The following is a 22270-nucleotide window of genomic DNA, read 5'->3' as shown; positions in this document are numbered from 1 at the left end:
TAGGATCAGAGGATGATGGGAGTTGTAGTACAACCCATCCGAAGGGGGACAGTTTGAGCCAAAACTGGCTTCCAGACAATTTCTCTACTCCCCAGATCCTCCCCATGGAATCTGGAGACAAAGAAGTGAATTCTGAAGATGCCATTCTGCCTTCTCTCTCTTCCTATTTCTTTTCGCAAGCAAGCGGTAAAACAATCGGATTGGCCCCAAACATTTATGTTAGGTTTTTTTTTTGTAATTAAAAATTGCAATAAAAATAAGCAGTGAGCAACCACAATCTGACTTGGGTTTTCCTCCAGTAACATTGCTAGATCTCTACCATATCTTCAATAAACCTTGCAGGCCAAATAAATATTTTAAGAGATCACCTCCCGCCCCCCCTTCCAAAAAGATTGCTGCCTCAGGGTGGATGTTATTCAAGATGGATCCTAGATCTAAGGAAAGCAAAATCTCCCAGGGCTGGCAAGCGAGACCGGACAACAGATTAAAATGCACCACTTTTACCAATATAGATAGACAAAACATTCTTTTCTGGAGAAACTGATCTCCTTTGTAATAATTATTTCCAACCAGGGGTGGTTGGAAAAGATAGAGAAAAAATCCCTGGCGTTGTCGTCTTCTTGTTTAAGACAGAATTCCCTTCCTGACTAGAGGCAAGCCGTGCTCACTGCACGGGATCCGGTGGATCCCTTTCTCAGTCAACTCATGAGCCTACATTACAGAAGGATGCTGCGGTTTCTCTCGCCTCACTACAGTCACTTTTCCCCTTGTGTTTAAAAAGGGGGGGCTGCAAACCCCAACAAAGGAGAAATCACAATGCGTGAATGTCCGTGAGATCATTTAGCACAGCCCGCTGCTCTGTGCAGAAATCCAAGTCAAGGCATCTTTGAGAGATGACTCTCCAGACCCCATTGCGCATATCCAATGAATAGGAGTTTGCTCCGTCTCTCAGCTCCAATGTCAAATCGGTCATACTGTCTGGCCATTTCTTCCTAATATCCAACGGGAAACTGCCTTCCGTAATGCAAATCCATTATTCTATATCCCAACTTTCTTGGGCAGCCAGCTTTCTTTGTGACCTCCTTCCAGGTCCTTGCTATCTGCATTCACACACCATGCTTAGCCACACTTAATTTAACCAAAGCTTGCTAAATTAATTAACCCCATTTTCTGGATGCAGAAGTTAGGTTGCATAATGACCTAGAGGACAGATTTGGACAGATCTGTTTTTGGGGACAAATTGCTATTTAGGTAAAAAGGAAAGTGTTTCTTCCTATTAAGATCTGCTAGCACAGTACCATATTGCAAAAAATAGGAAAGTTCATAATGCGAAAGAGATCGGCGTTAAAAAACCCCCACAAATCCAGCCCAGCGAATGTCCCAAGATGGTTCTTCTAAGCGACGTCCTCAGTCAACAGTTGGCTTTGCCAAGTCAACCCTAGCTGGGAAGTTCTCTAAGATCCTTCAAGAAGAAAAACCAGCCGTGAGGGTTGGGGGGACTGGCTTCCATGGGGGGGACACGGTCTATGACCGCAGATCTTTCCATGCAATGCTCAGAGAGACACAGAGCATTCAGTGTCTTCTCTAAGGCATGGCTGGAGTCCAGCAGAACGGACAGAGAGCAGATACTAATCACATGGCATGGGATTGTCCACAATGCGATGAGATCCCTTTCTAGACCAGCCTATATGGATGACAAGCTTTTTGGAGTAGAAGACTCTGAGCTAGCTAAAATCCAAGTGCTTCGATGAAGCTCATGGGGGTTATCCTCTCCTGAGAAGAACCAAGCCTGGTTTACGTGCATTCCACCATGAACAACCACATTCTGAAGACTCCTCTACCCATACTAAGGAGGAAGAAGCTGAGTTTTAATCTGAAAAGCCAGCAAGGAAGAGGTTACATCTCAGTCTCAACAGAGCATCTTTAGGAAACTTAATCAGAATATTCTTATTGTGTTCAGTGGGACTAACTCCCTTAAATCACACATACACACACCAAAAAGCCAAAGTTAAAACTGACCCAGCTTAACATGTTGTGTGAATGCAGCTGCCAAGTTTTTAACACTCTTAACTCACTAGGTGTTGTGTTGGGAAACCCAGCCAAAGGGTTTTGCCAGGCAGTCATTTTTCTACCCAGACCAAAGGTTTAAGTTTGTACATTGCACTAAGCTATAATCAGGTCTGTTGAATTTTACTTTGGTTGATCAGTAAACCTAGCCATGAAGGCATGTAAACCATGATTTATGGCTAAATACCATGTAGGAACCAAGGCAATTGTGGCTGAGTCAACAAAACCTACTTCAAACAAAGCTGGCACATTGCAAAGGAGGAACTTGGTTTAAAGAAGTTTAGGAACGTAATTACCACCACCTACTTGGCTTAGAATTCTCTACCCTGAAAAGCACCAATTTTCAAAGTCTCACACCAAAATATTTTTTCAGATCTCCTTTTTAACTGGACTGGTCGGTATCTAAATTTAGTGGTTCCTGCGTGGCCTACCCCATATTCCAGCCCAGTGTTTCTCAAACTTGTCAACTTTAAGCCATGTGGACTTCAACTCCCAGAATTCCCCAGCCAGCAACGCTGGCTGGGGAATTCTGGAAGTTGAAGTCCACATGGCTTAAAGTTGATGAGTGTGAGAAACAGTATAAATCTAGCCGCAGGCCACGTTGACCGGCCCCATCCTCAGCGGGAGAGGCGACATCAACTCTTTCCCCCCCTCCTTGCCCCCTTACCTGAGAAGCCAACATGTGCTGGGAGAGATGGAAGGGGAAGGGGGTGGCAGTGCCGGCTGTCCCTTGAGGAGCAGAGAGTCCCCCGTTTTCCAGGCTCCCTCCACCGGCTACCGAAGCCAGCAAGTGTCCCATCCCCATGGCCGAAAAGGCTCCTGGAGCCATTGCAAACTGTCCTGGGTGCAGGAAGAACGGCTGCCCCGCGCCCAGGGGGTTGAAGAACTGTTGACTGTGGAGGCCTGAGAGTGCCAGGCTTTGGAGGTGGCCGGGGTTCAAGTGCGGTGGGCTGTCTGTCTGCACCATCAGGGGGGCAAAGGCTTCCTTGCTGCTGCACCCTATCGGGGCACAGTCCCCAGGCGCCTCCTTTTTGGATCCTTCCTGGGACGGCTGCAGAAGAGAGTCCTTCCTTCTGCCCTCCATCTTCTCCTTCTCCAAGCCCAGCGGGGCAAAGAGGGCTCCCTCGCTCCCGCCACTCTCCTTGGAGGCCTCGCTGACTTTGCTGGCTCCTCGCTCTTTACTCCGCTCCTCTCCCTGCAGGCAGGGGCTGGGGTTGTGCGGGGAGCATCCCTGGCCCAGGTCAGGGCTGGACCGCTTCGCTCCCGACCCCTTCTCCAGCTCTTGGTCACTGCCTTTGTCTTCTGCAAGGAGAAAAATGCCACTTTAGCCCAACCGGCTTAGCTGCAGGGGGGGAGAACCAGCATCCTGCAAGAGCTGGGGGACCACAGGTCCCATCATCCTGGGGAGTGGGGGTTTGGGGGTTTTGAATGCTGTTTTGGGTTTTTCAGATGATGGGCTTTTTCCAGACAATTGGTATTTCAGTATTTTGTACCATGTTATGCTTGTGTTTTATGAGCCACCTGAAGTCATCACCGGTTGGGCTTGCCTGTACATTTCATAAATGAATGAACAAATCTTCTTTGGGGATCAGGCCAGGTGGGAAAGGAATCAAGCAAGTAGCAGCTTGATTTTTTGGTTTGGAGCAGGAAGCTAAGTGGGGTTGGAGCTGGATGGGATTTGGATGGGAGACAATTAGGAAACCCTCAAGCGGTGCTGGAAGAAGGCAATGGCAATCTTGCATGACTGTATCCAAGGGGATTGCGTAGTCTGGATCCCCGGGAGCACGTGGAACTGATTTCCACTTGATGGAGTGCATTTTTATCCTATTTAGGACATTCCCCCACACCATTTGGCCACCTCGTCCCTAAAGGAGCACAGCTACCTCATTCTCCCTCCGTGAGAATTTCTCCAGAAGTCTCTTTCCCGGTGACAGAATGTCTAAAGCAAATTCTCTTTTATAAAATTGAGCAAGCACCAATCCGCATGTCTTTGCCTGGCATCAGGCATCAGCCGTGCCAAGGGCTCGTGATTCAGGAGAAAGGGCATTTTTAATAGCGTCCTTCTTACTGCAGAACTTCAGCTGTCTTGCAGTAAACACTCCAGTATTCACGTTGCCTCCAAAGTAAATGATGCGCTTGAGATTTACAGCTTCTCGCTGCTGAAATATGACTTAATTTAATCAATAAATCATAAACTCTCCAGGGCGATGACCTGACCACACATTCTTAGAAGGAAATGCCAATTTTTATGCCTCTCCTTTGCTTACAGTATGGCACTTACTTGAGAGCCACGCCATTGTAATCACCTCTACAATATTCAGGACTCTTGACAAGAAATGTGTGCTTAAAGCCGCAGCTCTGCAAGGTTCATTTTTGAGCTAACGATCAATTAAAGCCCATCATTTAAATTTACAGCCAGACTTACAGCTTCATGTTGCGCGTGTTTACTCAAAAGTAAAATAACAGTTTAAGGCTGAAAGCCTAGATCAGTGTTTCTCAACCTTGGCCACTTTCAGAGGTGTGGACTTCAACTCCCAGAATTCCCCAGCCAGCCTTGGGGAATTCTGGGAGTTGAAGTCCACACCTCTGAAAGTGGCCAAGGTTGAGAAACACTGGCCTCAATTATCTACTGGCTGTATTTGCCCATTACACTAAACCAATCCTGATTAACAATCTCTCGTTGTTAAGACAAAACCAGACAAACTGCATTAGAGATGCATCAACCAGACTGTCAGATTAAGCCATAATGTGGTTGGCTTGCTGGGGTTTAACATATAGTATGAACACGGATATTAACTGAGAGTAAACTGCTAGAAATTTTAATCCAGAGACCCTTAAAACCAGTGGAATAACTGAGCGATTTCTTTCCAGGCACGAATGTGTGGAGCTGGCAATCTCAATCCATTTATTGTCCGTTTATTTGGTGGGGACTTAGAAGCAGCCTCTGTGAATTCATGTTAAGAATTCCAGGCCTGAGACCTGATATTTTCTGTAAATTTGACTAAAAATTCCAGAGGATCAAAAGCGTGTTTAATGCAACCAGGAGGGGGCGATAGATAGCAAACTCTTTCTTCCCCAAAATTACATTCTCAGTAGCAAGGAACTGGGAGGGGGGAGGAATAATTCCTTGGGGAAAATATTAAAAAAAAAAATGTTCACATTCTCCTCGGTGGATAAACTTCATTTAAGCTTAGAAACAGCTCCACTTCTCATCACTTTGGGACCTGCATATCCCGCTATGGCAGAATATAAATAAACCCCGGAAAGTGACGGGGGGAATTCTTATGATTATGATTTTGGAAGGGATCAGATCACACAGCAGCAGGATTTTTTTCATGGAAGAAGTTCAAACTGTTTTAAGGGGGAAATGGCTGAAACAGGTGACTCCAGGGGTTCAGAGTTGGAGGTGGTGGGCCCCCATTTGGGGAAGGAAGCCTCCCCCCCATCCTCCCAGCTGACCCTGCCCCAAAGATCCTCACCTCTGCTGTTTCGGTGGACCCGCAAGGGGCTGGGGGTTGTTGCCAAAGGGGAGTGAAGCGACTCGCGAACTGGGGCGGGTTCACACGACGAGGCATCCGATTCGCCCCCATCTCTGTCCTGCTTGCACTGATCCTCGTACATCCGCAGGGAAGGGAGACTAAGCTGTTTCCTTTCGGGGGGGAAAGGGGGGAACACGACTGGTTTTAATCTTCAACGGAGGGGCATCAGCATTTGAGATGGTCTCATCCCCCCTTCCCTTTACTACAGTGTTTCCCAACTTCTTTAACTTTAAGATGGGTGGACTCCAACTCCCAGAATTCCTCAGCCAGCATGGCTGGCTGAGAAATTCTAGGAGTTGGAGTCCACCCATCTTGAAGTTGAGATTGAGAAACACTGGTTTGCCACTTCTCAAGGTCGAAGGAAAAGCCAGATGACTTCCCGCACAACCTCCCAACTGAACCAGAAATTGACCACCTCTCACTAAAGTCAAGCTACTTTTGAGAGAAGTTGACTCCTGGTCCTAAATCTGAATCGTCTTCTTGAAGGGACTTGCCATGGCTTCCTTTCAGGGTTTTGTTAGTTTCCTAGTCTCATCTGCAGCCTGGGGATCAACTGGTGATCTCCCATCCAATGGCTACCTGACTTAGATAGCCCAAACGGCTTTGGTCTGCCATCTGCTTTCTCTGCTAAGGGATTCCTGAATGAAGGCTAATGAACCTGGAGCAAAAATCAGAGCTTAAACCTTCTTTCCCTTCTCAAGTTCAGCCCTCATTTCCCTGGGGCCAAATTTTAGGCTTGGATTATATAACATGTTATTTTCCTGGGGGAAACAGAGGGGGTTCAGGCACCCGGGGAGTTGTGGTTAACTCAAGACACCGTCTTTAACTAAGGCACTGCTTTGAACGTTGAGTAAGACTTTGTCCATGGCTTAATGAGTTGCCTATAAATTCAGCCATTGTGACTTGTCAGTCATGTTTATGGCAGTGTGCGATCCAAACCCAGGCAACCGGAGGTTATTTAATAAACCATGATTAAGCAAACCGCAGTTCCACACCTTGGGTGAACGCAGCGTTTGATTACAAAGTTCCTCCAGTGAAGATACTCATGATGCCCGCAAAACTTCTGAGTAAACATGAACAAGATTGCAAATAATAGTATCAACCGTATAATGCAATTCTTGGCATGTCTGTTCTGAAATCAATCCACTCCAGGTCTTAATCCCAAGTAACTATATTTAGGATGGCAGGCTAAGATCAGGGAAAAGTGCAGAAATGGAAAACAGCATTTGCCCGCTGAAACCCCAACTCACTAACATTAATGCAGTGTTGTCCAAACTTGGCCACTTTAAGATGAGTGGACTTCAACTCCCAGAATTCCCCAGCCAGCCATGCTGGCTGGGGAATTCTGGGAGTTGAAGTCCACTCATCTTAAAGTGGCCAAGTTTGGACAACACTGCATTAAGGAAAGATTATTCTCAGCTTACCTTTTCTCTCGCCGCCCATTCCCCGTATCTCGAAATCCTTTTGCAAAGGGGTTGTTATCTATCTTCAGCTGGGTGATCTGAGAAATATTGAAATAATTTTCAGAAACACTCCAAGGTCATTTGACGGGCCAACCAAGCTGGCAGTCATGAACTCAAGCCCACCTTGCCCTAATCCCAAGCGTTTGGGACTTCAGTCCCCAGAATCCCCAGCTCAGGCAGCCCGGGGCTACAGATTTGGGGAGCAGCAGTCCAAACATCTGGAGGGCACCAGGTTGGGGACCCTTGGTTGAGGTGAGGTTCCCCCCCCCCCGCTCTTAGTTGTTTCCTTCAGGCTATTCCAATGGAAACCTGGAACATTTTTATACTCCCTTCTTTGGGGGAAAAAGAGGTTCTTTCTCTTTTTTTTAAACTCATCATTTCAAATATAAGCCAACTTAAAAATCCCTTGGAAGTGAGAGAGGGGGGAAAAACCTCAAAGAACACAATTGGTCCTTGCCGAATGTGTGAAGACAGCCTTTGAGTCCAAGGGGGTTATTGTACTTTTGATTACAGCACAATCCTGGATAGGCTTTCCCAGAAGTAGGACCTGATGTCTCCAGGGGTCTTTATTTGCTGGCTCTAATCAGAAAATGCAGAAAAGTGCAAAGACAACGTTAACATTCCCGTTGCCAGCCAAACGAGGGAATCCAAGTTCCCCAGACAGGTTTAGGATCCTGGACTTTATGTTATTATTTTATTTATGTAGGTAGATTTGTTTTTTAAATGGACAATTCAGGGTGCTGATTTCTAATTGAGGACTTTGACAATTGACCCTATAATTCCCAGCTACAGGGCTGGGAATTTGGGGGGAACAGAGAGAGATACCAAATGTGTAGAAAAGGGACGGGAAGGTGTTTTGAATCCTCCAGTTTAACACCCTGCAGCTGTGATCAAGACTGATGCTGGTCTGAATTACTTATCAGGGTTTGAGTCAAGCTAAGATCAGCTTCTTTCCCACCTGGTGTCCAGCCCTCAGAGCCCCCACGCAGGAAAGACAGCGATGAAACCAGGATCCCTGGTCCTGGAAGAGCCAGACTGCAGTCTGCTTTGGTGTATCTTCCTATGCTCCCTCCCAACCCTTCCCCACATTCAAAGCACCCCCACAGGTTGGCTCAGAGGGGTATTGGGACTCCCTGGATTACTCATAAATTAAGGTGCTTTGTCAAAATACTTCCTGGGGGAGGGAGCAGACTAACCACGACTGAAGGAAGTGAACAATGATTTTTCTGAATGCCTGGGACACAAAGGTAGACTGCCTTTCTCCATGGAAGTTGAGCTTCCATTCAGCTCCTCCTTGTCAGTGCTTAATAGTTTTGTTCTTAGTATTCCCCTGAAAGCTAATAATTATTGTGGTAGGGCATTCCAGAAACCAATTTTCCTTTGGGTTTGAATGCAAAGTCAGGAAATATTTGCGGAGGCCCGTTCTTAAAACAGAGAATAGCCACCTCTTCTTAAGCCCTTCAGCACACCCTACATCAGCTTAGCTTGGGGGGAGATCCATTAGACCTGAGCTCTTGGTGTTTCTCTTAGCCCACCCTTAAAAAAACTGGGGGGGAAGACAGAAAGATTTTAACCTTTCCTTGCAAGAAACTGCAAACCGCTGATATTTTTGCCCAATCTGAGAGTTCCTTCCTAAAACGAGTTGTAGCATTTCTTGCTAGCACTTCATCAGGCCAGTGGCGGGCATAGAAAAAAAAATAGATTAGCAAACAGCCCCTCGCACAAGGCCCTTTAGGGCTGTCCCCTTGGTTTGTGTAACCTGCCTCCAAGAACCCAAACCCAAACCCCGGCTTGCTGCGTTCCCACAACCGGAGGAAAAAGGTGGGTTGGTCCGCAACATGGTTCCGTTAAGGGGAAGCGGGATCGGACGTGATGCAAGAGTCCAGGAGAAGTTCACCAAGGTCCCCTTCCTTGGCCTCCAGAATATTGGGCTTCAAATCCTCCTTGCCCACGCTGGCTGGGGATGATAGGAGTGGGATTCCAACAGAACTGGAGTGCAGCCCCTCAGAAGGAAGTTGTGGGGGGGATCGAAAGGGAGGGCCTTTTGATAAAGAAAGAATAGGGCAAAAGGAGGAGGACCAACTGTCCAGAAAAGGACTTGTCCTTTTAAACCCTTAAAAATCAGGTGAAATACCGCCCGTTTTAAAAAGGAATTCTGGAAAAACAGCCGTCCATCCAGAATACCTCTACCCCGCCTCTGACTTTTTTCTTCTTCCAGGGGCCTCCAAGGAAATGCTCTTTTCATAGAGGGAATCGCGTGCGGGGGGGGGGGAGGACTGGGGCTCAGATTTTGGGAGAAAGGAGGGCGCAGCAAGGCTCTCTCATCTCCAGGCCGGAGATCTAGAAAGGTCGGGTTTGAAATTATTTTGCCTTCTGCGCCCGGGTGGCTGGGACCCTCGCACCCGACCAGCCTGGTGGCCTCGTAAACTTGAAGGGTGCCGTCCGTAATCAATTAACGACCCTCCAATGCCGGGCCCACCGCAGAGAGAAAGCCCCCAAGCGAAAGGCCAGGCCGGGCTGAGATTGGGGTGGGGGCCGGCAAGGAAAAGGTCCTCTCCTCCCCCCACCCCTCCCTCCAAATGTTGGGAAGCTTTGCAAAACAAATTTCCCCAGCCATTCCTTCGCTCCCAGCTCAAATCTAGCTCCAGTCCAATTTCCAGCCGAGGTTTTATACCTTGAATCTGGAACATAATTGGGCTTTAAAATAAACTAACACACACACACCCCGCTTTTCCCTCCTTCCAGGCTGAGCACAGCAAGTCGAGCATGGCGTTTTCCAAAGGCGTGCAACCGATTTTACAGGGGTTTGCTCTAAAGCAAGCAGCACTGATTTGAATGGGGTCTTCTTGCATGTATAAAGCTGCACGCCCGATTCTCGGGCCTTTCTCTTTGAAATGTGGTGATTGGATTCCCACAATCAGATAAAGAGCTGCTGAGGTCCTTCACGGGCAGTTCTGACCTTGTCTGAATCCCAACCTTGATCAGTTTTATAATTTTAGTAAATGAATTAGCAGTTTGCTGAATTCAGCTCCTTTGATTAGTTCCTGGTTCAGTAGATTCTGAAAACAATTTATTCAATCAGCAGCGTAAGCTTGTTGGGGGAACTCAGCCCCCAGTTCTCTACTTCCCTGCCCATTTCCTGTCCACCAAAGTCCACAAGGCGTTTCCAAGCCCCTCTTATCCAGGGTTAACTAAAGTTTGCACAGTTAAGCTAAATCTGAGTTGTAGGCTGCACTGACCCATAATGTAAGCACATGGCCTGGTTTCACACGACACGTAAACCAGGTTCCAATGGGGTTGGGTGCGATTCAGGGTGTTGGGAAAAACCAGCCATCACTTTAGGAAGTTGTGCGAATCAAGCCATTCGAGCTGATTTATGTGAATGCAGCAATGGTGCCACTAACCCAGGTTACCATTTCTGTGAATGTGATCAGTGGATCCTGCAACCAGAATCCCACTGTTTATTCCATTGTCTTCCCCCCGGGAATTCCCTCAATCAAGAGGGGAGCAGGGGGAAAGATTGAACATTGAAAAGCCGCCATGAAGGCATTTTTTGAAGGTGTTGTGCGAAGACCATAATGGAAAAGAGATCATCACTCTGAAATACCTCTTAAAACTTCAAACTGTGGATTTTAGGGGATAAAAACCAGCGACTTGGGGGAGGGAAATATTTTGGGCATTGTTTATGTAACAAAAGATGTTGCAGGGAAGTTATTCCCTGCCAATATTTGTGCATCATACAACCAGCCCTGCACGTTGGATATTTAAGATTGAAGCGCGGCCTCCAGTGAAAATTGCAGACCTGCCACTTCATTTTTCGCTCTCTCCCTAATTCTCACGTTGATAAGCTCCTGTCTCAGATTCCTTGGCTTTGAAAAAAGAGGAGGAGACAAAGAGACAAATCCAAGAAGCTTAAAGCTCAATGGAACCTCCGGGGACCATGGCAGTCTATCCTGAACACTAGCCATCAGGGGTCTTCTATGCCTACTGTTTCAGCCGGTTCAGGTTTGAAACCAACCGCCTTGGAAGAAAGAGTTGAAAGTACAGAGGTGACTAACCAGAAAACTAAGGAAGAGAGACCCGGCCTTTATTCCCCACAGCCCACGATGTCCTTACCTTGTCATTTTGATATGCAGTCACCGCGATGAAGTCGGTTTCGGGAAACACGTAAGTTCGGAAAGTGCTGTACGGTAACTTGAGGATGTCGTTCGCTCGGACTATGTGGAATCTCGGCTGGTACTTATGCATCGAATTGAGGATAGTCTGTTGGGTGGGGGAGAGGGAGAAAGATGGTTAAAAGCTGGGAAAAGAGGGAGGGAAAAATCTGGAGATCTTTAAGAAATCACTCTGGGTGAAACTACTGTACTCCTATAAATATCTGCTTAGTTATGGATTTTTTAAAAAACCATAAAGATCCCACTTCATTCCCCTCTCCAATAAAATTAGAGTGGGGAAGGAGGAAAAAGTAGGAGATAAAGGATGTTCACAGTAGGACTGCAATCCTTAGAAGGAAAGCATCGCAAGAAAGGCTGGTAGGTGTTCACACCTCTCTTCCCCACAGCTCTTTCTGGAGAACAACCCCTTCAGCATCAGAGCACCCCAAATGTAATCTGAAGCTGAAGCTGGATATTTTTATTGTGCTAGAGGCAAGGATGACTTTGCTGGTGTGGGAGAAGGGGCAATTCCGAGGGATGTTTTAGAGCCAGTTCCGAGAGACGGAGGTGCCCTTGGCCCTGGGTTTCTAGGGAGAAGAAGGTGAAGGAGCAGAAGAAAAAACGGTCGGCCAAGGAAGGAGGTAGAAGAGCTGGGAGAAGTTTAGGAAGCCTCCTCGTGAGTAAAGCTTTATGGATGTAGGTTTCAGTCTCAGATAACTCCTTGCTGAGCTTCAGTGGGATTTAGGCCTAGGCAGAGAAACCTAGCATTGTTCCGTGCCCTTTTATAATACACATTTGCTTTTTCATTTATATAATTATGATCAGCCAGGTCCTGGGAGAGGAATTATGCTACTGGAGAGGAGCTCCAGAGACTATTTTCCTGTGCCCCAAGCCATGTGTAGAGTTCTGTCTACTGGTTTCTCTTTCTCTAGCCTGTTTCTGACCAAACACCTGCTCTCCCCTCCCCCCTATAAAAAGAGAAGGAAAATTTGAAATTTTGAAAACTGATCCAAAATAATCTCTGATAATGGAATTGATTAATATTAACAGTGCTTACAATCTAAGGCAGGTAGCACCCAAAGGAAAAATCCCAGTTTCAGTTGGAGCCCCCTCCCCCTTTTTCGGCTCCCATGGAAATCCAGAGGGTGTCAAAGAGATTTCGCTTTGCCCCTTCCCCAAAGGAGGCAGAGTGAACAATCCAAGAGCACCAGCTTCCTTTGATCAACCCCCCCCCCCCAACGCCTCCAGCGGCCACCACGACACTTTACCCCAAAGTAAATCGGAGAGAGCCAACAGAAGACCGTTTCTTTGCTGTTGTCCCTAAGGCGCTAGTCCTCCGCACCTCAGTTGCAACCAACCCAACCGACAAACAGCGGCGAGCCGCAGGAATTCGAGCTGGATCCCTCCATCCAGGGCTGGCTTGAAACGAGGGGGGAAAGCGAGCGGCTGGGAGAGGCGAAAGGGACGGCTTCCCATCTCCGCCCTCCCCGCGAGAACCGGATCGGCCGGAGATTCACGGAAGCAAAACGAGCCCGTTTCCATCTAGGATGCTCGGCGAATAAGGGGGCTGGCCGCTGATTTTCCGCAAGAGCGCAAGTTGGCTCGCGCTCCATTGGGGCGAAGACAGGAGCGCGGCGCAGAGCAAGCGATCCTAAAAGGGGCTTGAGGGATCGAGAGGGAGGGAAGGAGCCGATCCACCCGGTTTCGGAGCGGCCTTGCTCCCGAAAAAGTTTAAGAAAAGCGGCGGTAGCCCAGTTTTTCTGAGCTCGCCTTTTCTACCGGCCCGGATTCCCTTGCCACGTGCTCACTTGGGCGGGGGCGGGGGACGCAAAGCGGATTGAAATGCAGGAGGCTCATTTCCAAAAAATCATCTGGCTGGGGAGATACCGGTTGAGAACTACTGTCCATGGTCTATCTGGATTCCCGAGCCAAAATGGATGGCGATCCACAGGCGAATTAAGGCAGGCTTCACTCCCTCCGGGACAGTGGCCTGGATCACCCCTTCGCTTTTCCGTTTGTAGCGAGAAGAAATGTTTAAAAATCGGCTATCTAGGCTAAAAGTGTTTTCGTCTATTTTTAGGGGGTATCTAGATGCTCCCCCAGTTCCGGGTAACGATTCCAACTCTTCTTTCAGCCTTCGCCGATCGGGTTGGGGGAGATGGGGCTTGTAGTCCTACCAGTCCCGAGGGTGCCAGAATGGGGAGAAGTCCTAATTATGGGGGGGGGGGTCCCTCTGAAAATGAGGGGGCTTCAAGCGACAGGAAAGTCCAGTTACTCGGAAGTAAGGCCCTGCGAGCTGAATGCAAGGCTGGTCAGGTTCCTTAAAAGCAATCGGTTTCCAGCGAGATTTCTCGCTCACACGCCAACAGCCCCGGGTTCAAGGAAACAGCGGCAAGTCTCAAGTCAGGCACCATTCATGCGACTGGTCTGGGCTCTTCGGTCGCGCCATAAAATGTGTTTGGCCACCCTCTTGCAACCGATGCGATTTTCAGAAGGATCAAGAGCCCCCCGCGCCCCCGTTCTGCGCCCTCAAATGTAATAATTACTTTTATTTATATATACAGCATTTACACCGCCCCATTTTTTAGAGACTCCGTTCTTAATTCACCCTGTCAGCCCCTTTCTTGGGGGCGGGGGAGGGGAAGTACGGCAGGAGTTCAGATTGCTAATTCACTTAAACCGAGTTCATGGCGGATTTAAATCTACTGGAAGCCTCGCATTTTAAACGATATGTTTTTTGGGGGGGGTTGTGTTTTTTGGTGACAAACCAAATATCTTTAAAGAGGCCAGTTTGGCGGAAGTTCCCCGGAACGAAGCTCCGAGAAGCTCATCGTGAACCCGATGAGGCTTTCTCTCAAATCGGTTTAGAAAGAATTCCTGCGCTGATCCATCGGCCTTTGTACCAATGGGATGGGCATGGCTGATAATTCGGATTAAGGCGGAGTGGAATCAATCCTACACGAGAGGAGCTGAGGCGGTGAACGGCTTGCGCCTAACTTATTGTTCCACGCAGTTGAGCTGGAAATCTAAGGTCCCTTCTTGAGAGATTTTATTTGTTTTATTTGCTCGATTTATATAGTCGCCCATCGCACATAGGTGACCCTAGGCAATCGCCGGTTTTGTGGCTGTATTCACCACGTGTTTAGCAGCTACTGTTTATTCGAGCAGCCCATTATTCTGATTTCACACAGCACGACGACCCATTAACCAGCCGCGCTACACGCTAGGTTAAAATATGCCGAAGGGGGACTGGAGCTCAGGGTACCGCGGGAATAAAGCTCGTGGGTTACAGAAGGAAGATGTTTAGGCTGGCTCACAGCTCCCGCTTGTACCGTAGAACTTGCTCGCCACGCAGGTAGAAAGATTTGGAGGGGGCCTATCTGACCCCAAAGTTCTAAGTCGGGGTGCTTAGAAGGAAGCGGGCCTCGCCTCCAGAAAGACCGGTTCGCACGCCAGTTAAACCGAGACAATCGGGACTTAAGCCTAGCTCAAGCCATGGTCCTGAGTCTGCTTCCAAGCCCGCACTTCTGAATTAAGCGCATCTAACTGCAATCGACCTCCAAATCCAAATCCAACCCAAATCCAAGGGGCTTTGCCTCTATTTATTATATGAGGGAGGGTGAAAAGCCTTGATCCTAACCCCAACCCCCAGAAGCAATTTAGCAGGGAATGTGAGGGAAACCTGTTGAAACCTGGAGGTGTAAGGGCGCTGCGTCTCCTCCCGTTCCTTTCCGAGGGCAATTCGCAGCGCAAGCAGCCGTTCCAACGTGCTGCTTACTTACAAGTAAATGCACAGGCTCCTGACACTCTTAAGGCTGCCGTTACTTGGGAGTAAGCCTCGCAGAAATGTATGGGGGTTACTGTTCTCGCGAGGGAGACACGCACGCACTTTCGGCTTCCTAGCGATTCTTTCCCAAATCCTCTTGGGTGGAGGAAAGGGCCTCTTTCATTTACTTACTCGCAAGTAAGCCCCTAGGTAGGCATTTTTAAGGAACGATCAGGACCGAGGCTGGTCCGGACGCTCCAGAACCATACCTTCATCATTGTCATTGCAGATTAATAGTGTTGTTATTACTATTATTCCTCAAGATCCCAATTGCATTTCCTCGGAGGCGATCGAGGGGGTTCCCTCTCGCAGAGAAGCGCCCCAGGCTGTTCATTTTTCCTGGAGGAGGACATAGCCTCAGGAACTGACTCGCGAGGAAGCCCTACCTAAAGCGAGGGCAGCTTTGGAGGCCTTGAACCGAAAAGCAATGCGACAGTGCAAAAATAATCGAAGTATAAGCGGGGTGGGAAAGAAAAGGAGCGCTTAATTCTCCCTCCCCCTCATTCTCAGCGCTCTTGCTGGATCCGTTTGCAACAACACCCCTTTTTTTTTTCACTCCGGCTCCCTAAAAGCAGATTTGTTTAGACAGCCTTCCCTTCTTTCCGAGACGCCGCTGCTTTTGAATCACCCCTCCCTCCCCTTAAACGAGATACTTGCGCCGGGCTGGGTTCTTTAAGATCATCCTAGATGTCATTTTCCTTTGCCTGGGGTGAGGTGAGGAGGGGGGCTCCGCAACCCTGGCAAATATCAGGGGATGAATCTTTTGAAAAATCTTTCCTCCTTCCCCCTTCCCGGAGCACGTGAGCCTCACAATTTGGGACGCGATCCAGCCTGGTTGCAGGTTCAGGACGAGATTCCTGCGAGCAGTTCAGCCAGGCGCTTTGGAAATACAGTCGCGCTTTACGGTGCTAGCGAGGGAAGGAGGGAAGGCGCGTGTTGCAGACTGGCCCGTGCATTAAATCCACTCCTGGCCTTCAAACGAGCAGTTCTTTGTCGGCCGCATCGGCGTCTACGCCCGGATCCTGCCGACCTCGACTCTCTTCCTCTCGCGCGAAATTCGGAAAAATAAGTACACGACTGTTCCCTGACCATCGCGGGTTTATTGGGTGGGTGGGTGGGAGGGTGATGGCGGCGGGGTGGGAATTTTTAAAGAAAGGCTCCTCTGCCCCCTCGACTTACACTCTCCAGTCCGTGTTCAAAGAGGAACAGGAGGGCAAACTGAAAGGAGAGAGACCTTTAGGTGTTATAGTATTAACCGTCTAACTCCTGCAGGCCGCAATTCTCCCTTCTGTTGCCCCCTTCCAGGCAGAAATCTTCGCGGCCTGGTCGGAGTGCAGGCGCTGAATCCCATCTTCCCCCAAAGATACGGCTTTTGATTTAAAGCGGGGGGGGGGGCGGGGGGATCAGTGAAAAACTGATCTGGGAACCGTGCACGTGTGCGCCTGTGAGATAGGGGCAGAGACCCTCGCCAGCGTCCAACGTTGACCTCCCTCGCTCCAGCTACTTACTTCTAATCGTTTATGGAAAATGCTGTCGCTGTTTCGGGGGTTCAGCCATTTGCCTCTGCAACAGCCTGCAACCTTTCCCGGGTGTGGGTGCACACGCGCGTGCAAGGAGGCCTGAGCAATCCGGCTGAATTTCAACCTGCCCCGAAAATTAGTTCGGAAGGGAAGAACATTTCGCTTGGCTTTTAAGGAGCTGGATTCTCACAAGCACACCGGAAGAGGTGACTGAGCACATTCCAAGTTGTAGGGGGAAGGTTTTGTTTTCCCCCGTCTCTTGCTGCTAAACTGTAATTTTTTGCCAGGTCCTGCTAGAACACAAGGAGACCTACTTCCAAGGAAAGAGAGCGCTGTGCTGAGAATCAGATTCTAATCCTGTTTCTGCTTTTCTCTTTTATAAGATACACTTGTAATTCAACTTGTTTTCTTCATTCCCTCCCCGAAAAAGAAAAAAAAAGACCTTTTCATAACCTCTTAAACTGAGTTTAAAAGGAGGTCAGGTTATAACACAACAAACGAAGTCAAGATTTATGGAAATAATTTCTCTGTTCCCCCTCCTTTCTTAGAGCATCCAAGTGATTTTAATGAATAAGGTCTTTTTAAAAACAAAACCCATTTCTCTTGCCATGACTAGATTTGCTCAGATTCGTCCATTCTGGTTATCATTCTTTTTCAGCAATAAAGAACATAAAAATAAAAGCATCTTCTCTCTCCCTCTCTTTTTTATTCTACCCCAGGCCAAACAGGTCTAGGTCTCCCTTTGTATTTCATTTGACTTTCAACAGGGCCTCATCGGTATAGAAATACGTTTTTAAATATGTTTTTAACACTGCCAATTGAGAAAGCTTTGCTCTAAATGTGGCATAAGTTTGTTTAAGGGGATTTATTCCCAGATAATGATATATAGAATTGCTGTCTAACATTTAGGAAAGGGAAGAACCTCGACAGAACAAAAAGAGCCAGGTGATAATTTAATATAGGCAAAACGGTGAAGAAATGGGTAAAAAATATTGTGCATATTCAAACTGGTGGGGGTATCCAGTTTTTGAATCCCCCAAACCAGGTGGTTCAAATCCTGTTTTCCCAAGTCCAGTTTGGCAACGTTGCTTCTGGGACCTATTTCCCCCACCGCAGAATATTTGTAAAGGGGGGGGGGGTGTTATCCGCCCCCCTTCTGCAACTTGGAAGTAACTGGGAAACGAAAGAAGAACTTAAACACCTTACAATTAAAAGTGATCATTTGTAAGATTTTCTCTCCCCTCACCCCCTTTACGACTTTCCTTTGGCTGATTGCAAAAAGAGTTTGCGGGTTTCCAAGAATGAGCTGGGAATTCTGCGGGCAGGGGAAAAAAAATCCGAAAATGCTCGGGTCTCAACTGTATCCCTTCCTCTTCCTCCTGCTTCTTCAACCCACGATTTTAGCCAGCTTCATGGATCCCCCGAGAGATTCCCTTCCGAGTTAAAGCCTCCACCACTCCGCCACAAACTGGGGAAGTTTGCGGGCGATTCTCTCTTCTCCACCGCCCCCCCCCCCTTCCAGCCTTTGCGCGTAGAGATTCTCTTAATTCAAACTGGCTAATCCGAATGAGGCTTCGCTTACCTAACAACCGTCTCCTGTGAGCCAAAACCGGAGAAAAGCCGGCGACGTAACGTTTCTATCGACCAGCCCTCCAGCGGAACTCAGTCCACAGTCGCAAGCGACGGGGCAGAGGGAACACCGCATTTTTTTTGCATTGCAGTTGGTAGGACGGCATTTCGAAACCAAGCCGGCGCAAGCCGCGCGGGATACGCGAAGGAGAATTGGAGGGGTGTGTGTGTGTTCGTGTGTCCGTTTGTTTCCTTACTACTTCCCTCACCCCCTCCTCCCTAAGCTTAGAAACCTAGCCTTGCTGCGAATTTTAAGCGCCCGATAAGAGAGAGAGGAGGGCGCTTTGATTTATTGTTTGCTGATAAGAGTCCCCCACCCCCCCACCCCCGTTCAGAATCGGGCGATGGAGGTGAAATAAAATTCCTATGGATTTTACAGATAGAAGTCGTTTGAAAGTTGCCTCCCTCCTCATACAGAAGGTTCGGTTTCTTTATCCTGCGCCAATATGTAGGCACAGGTCACATTATCATTGTTATTGTTATTTTATGCACCTAGCTTTTCCGTATCAGGAAAGTTGGGAAGGGCTAAGGAGAAAAGATACTCTCCCGAGCCCTGGGGTCTCGGTGCCCTAACCAGGAAGAGAAGGCAGCGGCTGGAGCCCCAGCCAAGCCGGGAATGGGTCGAGAACCTGCACTTGGGCTGCGTTTAAGAAATGGCCTTTCAGAGTGGACAGGAAGGCGGCTGGTGTGGCCTGCCCGCTCCAGTTCCCAACGGAGTGATTATCTGAAGATAGAGACACGTGTCAATTGCGTAGGATTCCCCCGGGCCAGAAGGAAAGAGCTGAAGGAGAGGCGGAAGGAGGGAGGGAGGGAGGGAGGAGAGAACGGGAAGGAAGGAAGGAAGGAAGGAAGGAAGGAAGGAAGGAAGGAAGGAAGGAGAGAGAGAGAGAGAGAGAGAGAGAAAGAAAGAAAGAAAGAAAGAAAGAAAGAAAGAAAGAAAGAAAGAAAGAAAGAAAGAGAAAGAAAAGAAAAGAAAGAAAACAAAGGGGAAGAAAGCAAGGAAGGAAAGAGAGAAGGAAAGAGAGAGAAGGAAAGAGCAAGAAAAAGGAAAAAGGGAAGGAGGAAGGGAGAAAAAAGAGAAGTAAGAAAGAGAGGGAGCGAAAAAGAAAGAAAAGGAAATAAATAGATAAAAAGAAGAAAACAAGAAGGAAAGGAGGAAGGAAGGGGAGAGAAAGAGGGAAGAAGGAAGGAAGGAAGGAAGGAAGGAAGGAAGGAAGGAAGGAAGGAAGGAAGGAAGGAAGGAAGGAAGGAAGGAAGGGGCGGCCACTTACAAAGCCATGCTTGTCCGAGATGTTGTTGGTAAGCTTCAGCTTGTGGAACGCCACCGGCTTGGCCATCCACTGCTCGCCCGTCGCCGGACTGTCCGGGTGGATGTACATCCTCTTCGGCATCTCCGGGTCGGCCTTCCCGGCCACCATCCAGCGCGAGTTGTGGAACTTGTAGCGACAGTCGTCCGCAGCCACAATATCCATCAGCAAAATGTACTTGGCTTTCTTATCCAGGCCGCTCACCCGCACTTTAAAGGGGGGGAACATCCGCCTGGAAGCGAAGGAGAGAGTGAAAGGAAGGGGGAACCTCAGGGCAGTGGAAAGGCAATAATAATAATAATAATAATAATAATAATAATAATAATAATAATAATATGCACTCCCAGACATGCACCTGCCAGTGGGTGTTCCCTCAAAGTAGGGCGATGATGGGTGAGCCTGGTGAATGTCTATTAAATGCTACGATTCTATATCATTTTTCCTACTAATTTATTTTCGGGCACAGGCAGCTGAATGTGTCCCTCCCCCTTTATATTCTTCAGCCCCTCTTTTTAAACAGGGGAAGAGTTTAAGACTAGGCTTACTCCCGAGTAACACGCCTCTGCTCTTTTCTCTGAGGTCTCCCCAGACTCAAATGAAATATTCTCGCCCCCCCCCGCCAAGAAGAAAGGCAGAGGGGGGCAGGTCGCAGGCTGCACATTTCCTCAGGGGTCTTTGTCCCTCTGAAACTCTGAGGAATTACTCCGGAGTAACGCCTCCCTCCCCCGCCCCCAGGATCGCCCGATTTTAGCCCTGCCGCGCGTGTACTGAACGCCCCGGGCCCATTTTCATCCTTTGCAAACAAAACAGACTTTGGGCGAAAGACTGTCCAGACCGACATTCGGTTAGGAAAAAATCCTATCTGGTTAAATCATTTCTGCTTTATAGGACTGGAGGAAAGGAAGGCTAAACAATACACATTTTCCCCTTTCCCGTCTAAACCCCTTTTGTTCACCTGCAGGTTAGCGCCATCCATTTTAAAGAAATTTACTTCCTGGTAAATGTGGTGCATTCTACTTCTTACACAGGAATAATAGAAGTTGTTGTTATTCTTATCTATTTATTATTATTATTTTACAGAAGGTTCCTTTGGGTGAACTTTAAAAAAAAGTTAGAAATCTGGATCTCAGAATTTTAAAAGCCTGCAGGGTTCTGTCATGGAGAACTAAAAGCTCCACGGAGGCGCTCCATTGAGCGTGACTTGCATTAGCAGAGTTTGGGTTTTTCTGGATCGCACCGCGGCTGGGGCGGGGGCGGGGGAGGGGGGGAGAAAAGAACCCCTTTATTAATAGAAGGAAGGGGTGGTTAAAAAACGCAAAAATAGGCCTCTGGCGGGGAGAGATAAGGGAGGAGAGGAGAGAAAAAATGCATGAAGTTCAAGACAAGCCCCCCTCTCAGTTTATCAGAAATAAAGGAGGTTCGGGAGGGTACAGGGTGAAAAAGCGGGACTGGGTATTATCCCCCTCCCCGGAGATAAAAGTAATTTAACCGGCCTAAAGCTTAACTTTAACCGGCCTAAAGCTTAACAGTTTTCGGTTTTCGGAAGCGGAAGGGCGCGCGAAGAGTAAAGAGCGGCGCCGTTTCCTCTTCTCTCTTGCTTGTATTTACTCGTGAGCAAACCTCGCGTTTTTCTGTATTTGGGGATCGATCCTAGGCCACCTGCACTCTTCCAAGACCTTTAACGGGATTCTGCGGGGCTTCTTTGCCAGCCAAGGGGGCCCCCAACCATCAACTGTTTCCAGGTGCGGCTTTCCAGATGTTTAAGCATAAAAACAGGAGGATTTTTTTTAAAAAAACCTTCTGATTTGCTAAATGACTCAGAATTGGAGAAGGGGTGGACAGAGAGATATAGCAAAGATACCAGCAGGAAATCCATGGAGTTTCCGGCGGTCAACCTTTGAATAGAAATAAATAACACGTGGAAATATAGTCTGAAATTATAGGGTTTAAATTATAAGATTGGAGGAAAGAGGAGTTGGAGGCAGATTTCTTGGAAGATATTCCCGGAAATCAAACTGTCCTAAAAAAAATTGCTTTCAAGTCCCTTGTCAAGCCCCCCACCTCCCCTCCCAACATCTGAACAACCCTCCTCCCTAGTATCAGGACTTCCAGGTACTCCGAAATGGAAGCCCCCCCCCCCCCCAGGTCAACGTGATTTCCATCCAGATGTCGGTAGGACAACAGCTACATGTTTGGGATGGACAGGCGGGGCGGGGAAGGCCGGTTGGTGAAGGCAGGGCTCAATGTGAGAAATTGCAAATATTATTATTAGCAACGTGGCGAAGGGAGGAAGAAGTCGGGTTCTCTCCCTCCCAACAATGATTCTGGAAATTATATTATTATTTTCTTCTTACACTTTTTTTGCACTATCTTCAAAAGGGCATAGCAGGATGGGATTATTATTACTGTTGGACAAGGACTGGATTCTCTCTCTCTCCACAATAACTACTAAAAATAATTCTGCATATATTATTATTATTATTATTATTATTATTATTATTATTATTATTATTATTATTATTATTGGAGAAGGACTGGATTCTTCAAAAGGGTATAGTGTGACGGGATTATATTATTATTTTTATTATTATTATTGCACAAGGACTGAATTCTTCCTCTCTCCACAATAAATACTAAAATCATTCTGCATCATCATCATCATCATCATCATCATCATCATCATCATTATTATTATTTCCTTTTGGAGTCGGGTGGCCTCAAAACCTAATACATAAATCTGTACCAAGACAGGCTCTTCCTTATTT

At 47.8% G+C, this 22270-nt stretch overlaps 1 protein-coding gene across 1 annotated transcript in view; it reads right to left on the bottom strand.

The window, feature by feature from the left end:
* Positions 1-22270, bottom strand: part of TBX2 (T-box transcription factor 2) — a 35843-nt gene that overhangs the window by 12561 nt on the left and 1012 nt on the right. Inside the window, exons 2-6 of the mRNA XM_007442350.4 lie at positions 19470-19737; positions 11186-11332; positions 7031-7107; positions 5547-5716; positions 2735-3369 (exon numbers count right to left, since the gene is read on the bottom strand). Coding sequence (XP_007442412.1) covers positions 2735-3369; positions 5547-5716; positions 7031-7107; positions 11186-11332; positions 19470-19737 — 1297 coding nt within the window. The remainder of the gene's footprint in view (positions 1-2734; positions 3370-5546; positions 5717-7030; positions 7108-11185; positions 11333-19469; positions 19738-22270) is intronic.

This window comes from Python bivittatus, unplaced genomic scaffold (assembly GCF_059951505.1).
Source record: "Python bivittatus isolate LINGU-HERP-01145 unplaced genomic scaffold, Pbiv_v1 ctg000690_np1212, whole genome shotgun sequence".
NCBI classification, from domain to species: Eukaryota; Metazoa; Chordata; class Lepidosauria; order Squamata; family Pythonidae; genus Python; species Python bivittatus.
The sequence above is the reverse complement of the archived record's forward strand: the minus strand, read 5'-3'. Positions and strand labels throughout refer to the sequence as shown.